The sequence below is a fragment of the Asparagus officinalis genome, chromosome 5 (assembly GCF_001876935.1).
Source record: "Asparagus officinalis chromosome 5, Aspof.V1, whole genome shotgun sequence".
Taxonomy (NCBI): Eukaryota; Viridiplantae; Streptophyta; class Magnoliopsida; order Asparagales; family Asparagaceae; genus Asparagus; species Asparagus officinalis.
In genome coordinates, this window is record NC_033798.1 from 127,835,524 (window position 1) to 127,843,066 (window position 7,543).

At 37.2% G+C, this 7,543-nt stretch overlaps 1 protein-coding gene across 1 annotated transcript; it reads left to right on the forward strand.

Annotated features, from left to right (window-relative positions):
- On the forward strand, nt 2,538-5,422 carry LOC109841239 (probable LRR receptor-like serine/threonine-protein kinase At2g24230). Its single transcript, XM_020410145.1, has one exon. The coding sequence runs from the start codon at nt 2,779-2,781 to the stop codon at nt 5,344-5,346; it is 2,568 nt and encodes an 855-aa protein (XP_020265734.1). The 5' UTR covers nt 2,538-2,778; the 3' UTR covers nt 5,347-5,422.

The following is a 7,543-nucleotide window of genomic DNA, read 5'->3' on the forward strand; positions in this document are numbered from 1 at the left end:
ATAAGCCAATACTATATGAGATTTATTTACCCCAAATAGAACTACAAGGTCTATTCACAATCGGGTGATAGTATAGGGGTCTATTTATAATTATCCCTTTAGTGAATTACTACAATTTGAGTCAAAGTCACCTTTTTTTGTCATTATTATGAAACTACGATTTAAGTGTAAGTATGCAAATTTTTCATTGTTAATTTACCTCACAAATTTTCTTAGATTTGTATTTCATTAGTAATACTTGTACATCAGATAATTATAGCCTCAATTATTGTTTTACGTGGTTCTTCTGGTCACTGTAATAGTTTTTTAATCTTGGTACTTACATATAATGAAATGTGTAACTGCACTTTGTACTTCAACTGTTTGATATATGGTGTCAATTGTTATATTTTGTTGCAACTTTTTTTCTCTAAATCTAACATTTTGCCGCCTCCTATAAACCCACATACTTCCAAAATCACTCTTATACCTAAACTGATTTACCAAAATATTTTAATTAACATCACTTTATTAACAATTTGTTATATGGTGTAAATTCTTATATTAAATTTATTATACAGTGTAAGTTGTTAAATTCTAGTTTCAAGTGATTAGACATACAACATATTTTTAAAATTAAATGTTTAAATTATTATTATTTACAATTGTCTTTTTCCACACTAATGATGAGCTATTGCAGACTACTGACATGTTTTTTATTTATAGACTCAAAGTTTCATCCTTGTTGATTTTTAAACCCAGCCAGATTAAAAAAAAAAGAATATTTTGATACAAATAAATCCAAGTTTTTACCCCCCATTTATTTTTAAACCTGCACACTTCAAAAATTACTATTAAACACAAAATACTTTTGGAAACCAATTTTAAGTTCATCTGGCACTTCAGCGGTTTAGTATGTAGTGTTAAGTTCATTTATTTTGATGTAACTTGCTATATTTCTATTCTAAGTAGCAGGATATATTTCTAGCATTTTTCACGCAAATGTTCAAACTATTATATTTCCAGCATTTTTCACGCAAATGTGGCGGCATCGTCCAAGTCAATTATGTTCTTCTTAGGGGCTGTTTGGTTGCACACTTTTTGAGAAAACTTTTTTCAAAACATCTGACAATGGTAAATTTGTAATTAAAAGTTTTTCAGAGATTTCTGTAAATTGTGTTTGGTTCAACAAAAAATTTACAAAAATATTTTCTATAAAATATCAAAACCTACCAAATTTTACAAAAAGCAATTTCCTCTCAAAATAAGAGGAAATCACCAGAAATCTGACACACATACCATATTTAATTAAAAACCTAACAAATCTTGTTATTTTCTATAAATTTACGAGCTATTTTCTTGTTTTGAACTAAACAAGCAAAATACAAAAAATAAGAAAATTGGTACTTTTTGATTTCTCAAAATTTTTCCTATAATTTTTTTAAAAAATATAAGAAAATCATATTTTAGGTGGAAAACATTTCCTATAATTTCTAGAAATTGAACCAAACACCCCCTTATACTAGAAATCTATAATAGCTTTTGCTTTACCATGAGGCCACTCGCCCGTCCATGGGCACTAAACGAGCCCAAGGGCCTAAGAACCATAACTATCAATCCGACCGATCCTATTGGGCCCATTATCGAGTGGGCCAACGTCCAAACCACTTAAGTAGGCACTAAAATGGACCACCCAGAACTAATTAAAAAGCCCCAGAAGTCCTTACGTGGCCCCAAACAACCAAGACCCTTGAAAGGCCCTCTGATGAAATAAGAAAGTATCGTCTGTGGCTAAATAGCACTGATATACCTTATAGTTTCCCTACTGCGCACTTTATACCCCCATTTGTTTTTTACGGCAATTATATACCCCGAAGATTCTAAAAGTTGCACTTTAATACCTTATATTATATAAACTTGAGAAATTTGTCCCGGGTTTTTCTATTTAATGTTCACATGCTAATTTATGTTTATTGAATTTGTTGTAAAACCCATCATACTTTATTTTAAAATATAATCTGTGCATGTTTAAAATAAAAGTATAATATATTATTTAACAGAAAATTTAGCGAGAATTAGGAGTTACAACTTTTTACTGAGTTTCTATCGTACGAGAAAATTCGGTGCAAAACTCTCGCATTTGGATGACATAAGGTATTAAGATGCAACTTTTAGGGCCCGTTTGGTTCCGGTTTTTGGATGGGTAAAAGAGGGGAAAGCTGCCAAAAATATCAGCTTTTCGGCGGCTTTTCCCATTTTACCCATCCAAAAAACCGATCCAAACAACCCCTTAGGAATTTACGAGCAAAGGGGAGGGTATACGAGTGCAAGCTGAAGAGTAAGTTTTAAGGCATGTAAGTGCTAATTAGCCTATTGTTTATCCCTTGATTTCGGTGACGACCAAAAAATAGTTCCAAAATTGAGAGCAAGCAAACATTACTGCACTGAAGCCACCATCACCCAACCCCATTAAATTCCAGCATCAAACTTTGCGGTAAAATTCAAACACCCCTGGCCTCATTTATTAAACCCACCCCCTCACCTCACTCGCTCGCCACCTCTCTCTCTCTCTCTCTCTCTCTCTCTCCCTCTAAAAGTCCAAAAGAAGAACCAACAAAATTCATAAGACAGAGCTCTTCAATGAGCCTGTCCTCGCTCTTCCTGTGAGCATCAAACCCAACACAAGAGGCCAAAGCTCAGTCCAAAATCTGATCTTTTTCTCTCCCCTGCGAGCTCAAAGATGAGCTCTTATTCCATCGTCGTAATAAGCTAAAGAACCAATCCCCTCTCTCTCTCAGAATGGGTCTCGCCTCCTTTGCTCCCTTCCTCATTTCCACGCTCCTGTTCACAATTTCACGCTCTCAAGAACCCAATACCGACGGCTTCTATCTCTCTGATTTCTTTAAGACCATGGGAAAAGAGACTCCTTTGCTCACCGATGGCCTCTCTTCTTCGTTCTGTTCGTGGCCGGGTGTCTCTTGTGATGCTGAAGGAAACAATGTTTTCAGCTTGATTGCCTCCGGCCTCAATCTCTCTGGCCCGATCCCTGATAACACCATTGGCAAGCTCACGAAGCTGAGGGTCTTGGATCTGAGCAATAATGTCATCACGGCACTCTCCTCTGATTTCTGGGGTTTGGGCGGCTCTCTGGTTGCACTAAATCTCTCGAGAAATGGGATTAATGGGTCACTCTCTAATAACATTGGCAACTTTGGAGCGCTTGAAAGTTTCGATCTTTCGCATAATTTGTTCTCGGGTGAAATCCCTGTCGCTGTTGGCTCTCTGTCGAGCTTGAAACTGCTGAACTTCAGTGGCAATGGCTTCGAGGGGGAAATCCCAGGTGGAATTGTTGGGTGCAAGTCTTTGGTCTCGTTAGATTTTTCAATGAATAAGCTTAATGGGACTGTTACTGACGATTTCGGAGCTGCTTTTAAGAACTTGAGGAGTTTGAATCTTGCTGGAAATGTGTTTGAAGGGAAAATGCCGGACTTGTCTAAATTGGACTTCATCACTTATCTCAACCTCTCGGCTAATTTCTTTCAGGGTTCAATTGTCGGGGTGTTTAAAGATCCTCTGGAGGTCCTTGATTTGAGCGACAACCAATTTCAGGGCGATATCTCTCAGGTAAATCTCACCTCTGGGTTCAATTGGTCTTCCTTGATGTATCTCGATTTATCTGGCAACCAACTCAGTGGAGAGTTGTTCGGTGATCTGAGCAGAGCTCAGTCACTGAAACATCTCAATTTAGCTTTCAATAGATTCTCTCATCAAAACTTCCCTCGTGTTGAAAACCTCGCAAATTTAGAGTACCTCAACCTGTCAAGTACTAATCTCGTAGGCCAAATTCTCGCCGAAATCTCTAATTTTTCGAGTTTATCGATACTAGACCTTTCGCGGAACCATTTAACTGGCCAAGTCCCTGATTTGATTTCTCAAAGCCTTCGAATTCTAGACCTCTCATTGAACAATCTAACCGGTGAAATCCCAACATCTCTTCAACAACAACTGCCTAATTTGTCGAGATTCAATTTTTCTTACAACAACCTCACCTTTTGCGCTGATCAATTATCACCGAAAACATTAGAATCGGCATTCATTGGCTCCAGGGATGATTGCCCGATAGCCGCAAACCCTGATCAAATCCGAGCCAAGAGAACGAAGCAAAAAGGCCTAAAGCTCACATTAGCCATAATTCTTACAGCGTTCTGCTTGATAACTGCGTTGCTCTGCATTGTATTTGGCTTGAAAAAGAGAACAAGATCATGGGCAGTTAAGCAAATGTCGTATAAAGAAGAACAAGGAGTTTCAGGCCCTTTCTCGTTTCAAACAGATTCAACAACTTGGGTTGCCGATGTCAAACAGGCCAATTCTGTGCCTGTCATAATTTTCGAGAAACCATTGCTCGATTTCACCTTTGTTGATCTTTTGACCGCAACCTCAAATTTTGATAGAGGAACTTTGTTAGCTGAAGGGAGGTTCGGTCCAGTGTACAGAGGCTTTCTCCCGGGAGGAATTCAGGTAGCAGTGAAAGTTTTAGTTCATTGCTCAACATTAACTGATCAAGAAATCTCACGAGAGCTTGAGAGGCTTGGAAGAATAAAACATCCAAATTTGGTCCCTTTAACGGGCTATTGTTTAGCTGGAGACCAAAGGATTGCGATATATGAGTACATGGAGAATGGCAATCTTCAAAATTTGCTTCATGATTTGCCACTGGGAGTTCAAACAACTGAAGATTGGAGCACTGATAATTGGGAAGAAGACAACGATGGAGTTCAAATCATAACTAGTGATGGAAAAACTACTTGGAGATTTAGGCATAAAATTGCGCTTGGCATTGCACGGGCGCTAGCATTTCTTCATCATGGATGCTTTCCTCAAATAGTGCATAGAGATGTGAAAGCTAGCAGCATTTATCTCGATTCTGACTTGGAGCCAAAATTGTCTGATTTTGGATTGGATAAAGTTGTCGGAAATGATTTTGAGGGTGAGTTTTCTAAAGGGTCACCGGGATACATTCCTCCTGAGTTCTTCGAGTCTGGAGTTGAATCTTTAACATCAAAATCGGATGTTTATGGATTTGGCGTAATTCTTTTTGAGCTGATTACGGGGAAAAAACCCGTTGGTGATCGGTACCCAGAAGAGAAAGAGAGGAGTTTGGTTGGTTGGGGGAGAGCTCTAGTGAAGAAAAGCCAAGGATTAATGGCAATTGATCCTAAGATTAGAAGCTCGGGGTCAGAGAAGCAAATGGAGGAGGCATTGAAGATTGCCTATCTTTGCACCGCGGATTTGCCATCGAAGAGGCCCTCAATGCAGCAAATTGTGGGGCTTTTGAAAGATCTTGAGCCAATTGTTGGAGATCAGTGAGATGTATCAGGATGTTATATATACATAGAAGGTTGAATATTCAAGAGGTTAAATTCTCAATTAGCTTCTTTGTAAATCTTCTGTGTTTCGTTGTTTCTCTTGTGTTTTTTTATTCCCCTTTGCTTTTCTTTTTTTTCCCCCTTTTTTGAAATGGGTTTTCTTCTCAATTGCACACAATTTGATTCCTCCAAGTGTACATATTAGGCTTGTTTAGTCATTATATTAGACTCTTGCTTATGCTTAGTATTTGCATTTCGTAGTAGCTACATTGTTTCTACCTATGAGCTTCAAGATTCCAGAAGAACCAAAAGATAAATAATGTGTTTTGATTTCATATTTCCTACTTTGATCATATGATCATAAGTTTAATTGCTACAATTACCAAGGAAATGCATTTATATGGAGCTGACCCCTTAAGTTAATGCTGGTTTAAATGCTAATAAATATCACCAGCGACCAAAATATTGCAGGCTAACAGGTAGGAGATCTAATTGCTGTGGATTGAATTTCTGGAGCCTCATATGAATGCAACAAGATTTGTCTTGGATATGCAAACCAAAAGTGCAATATTTCTTATTAGAGTACGAAATTGTAACCCTACACTTAATATGTTACCAGAGCAGCATAGGTCAGATTTAACTTGTCACACGCCTTTAGAAAAAAAAATTAATAAATAAAAGACATCATTGAGTAAAGAGTACAGATTTCTCAAATAAAGGGGGTTCTCAACAACAGGGCACGTTAAAGTATAAAAACTCTTAGATACTGTTTGGCAAAGGGTTAAGTGATGGGTTAATGAGACTTAACATTTTCTTAATCCGCCAAACAGAAAAAATCTATACAATGGTTAAAGTGAGTTAACCCTCCATAATTTGTCAAACATAAAAAATATAGAAGGGTTAAGTTAATCCCTCTAGAGGGATTAAAATGAGGGGTTTACTAATACTCCTATTTAGAAGGATTAAGAGTTAACCCTTCTAATTATAAAAAAAATAGTTAAAATCATTGTTATTCCCTAACACTAAAACTGATCACAAGGACTAAAATAAAACTTATTTAACGGGTTAATAATTTAGTCCTTCAGATTATCGAATGGGCTAAGTACGTTAATCATTCTCTTTAATCCCTCTTCCTTAACCATTTGCCAAACGGGGAATGTTTATTTTGATGTTGTGGAAGTTATTTTAAGCCCTTCTCTCTTAACATTCAGGACATTTTTTTATTATTATACGTCAACCAAGCAATATTTTGCAGCATTTGTCAATAGTTTTTGCTACCACTACTCCACCTCCAAATTGAACCAAACAGCCAGTCTTGTTCTATTTAAAACACTATCATGTGTTCATCTGAAGATTGAGTACTATTCCCTTTAGCTAGCTCTTATTAATTAAAACTTTGCACATGCCCCTATTTGGCAAAATTGACACCTAACAAGCTTGTTAATTAAAAAAAAAAAATCAGCTACATGAAGTGGGACAGATAAGATCCGTGCTCTACTCCAAAAGAAAAAACCATGGTATTTTTTATAGACTATAAAATGAAGAATATTATGACTCAAGACACGAACATTGATTAGGTGAGGACATTCATGATGGCATCAAACGCAGTTATTTTTTAGCCGGTGGGTTTGGTTGTAGCGCATGTTTGCATGTCTTTGACTAACCGATGCAAGGTCTAGCGTGAGCATTAATGATGCTATTAATGATGCTTGAAAGGCGTGGAGTTGTCTCATTATAATCTCCTCTAACCCAGGGGACAAACAATTTGACAAGCTTCTCCTATGAAATGATTCATAGGTGGTGCAACCTTCTATATTTTATTTATTTTTCCTCCTTCACACAAAACAATCATTTGTTTTGTGTATAAATAACTAGGATTCGAATTAACACGGGAGCTTAGAATAGGATGACACATGAGACACATGAGTTTAGGTTGGTTGTAAATTTGGGTGCCTGTTTGGTGAGAAAGAGTTATTCAGTGAATGGTGGCGCTACAGTCACACCCCTGACCATACTCCTCTCTCGCTACAGTGTACTGGGGCCCACATGAGAATTTTTTAAAATTCTCATGTGGGTCTCAGTGTACTGTAGCTAGAGAGGAGTGTGGTTAGGGGTTGTGCCTCTAGTTTTTTCCTTGTAAGAAATGTATCTGCAAATTTAAAATACATCTCACGAAACTTGTTGGACATGCATATCGT

Excerpts from the sequence above, each read along its gene's own strand:
- LOC109841239 (XM_020410145.1), top strand. The coding sequence starts at position 2,779 with ATGGGTCTCGCCTCCTTTGCTCCCTTCCTCATTTCCACGCTCCTGTTC.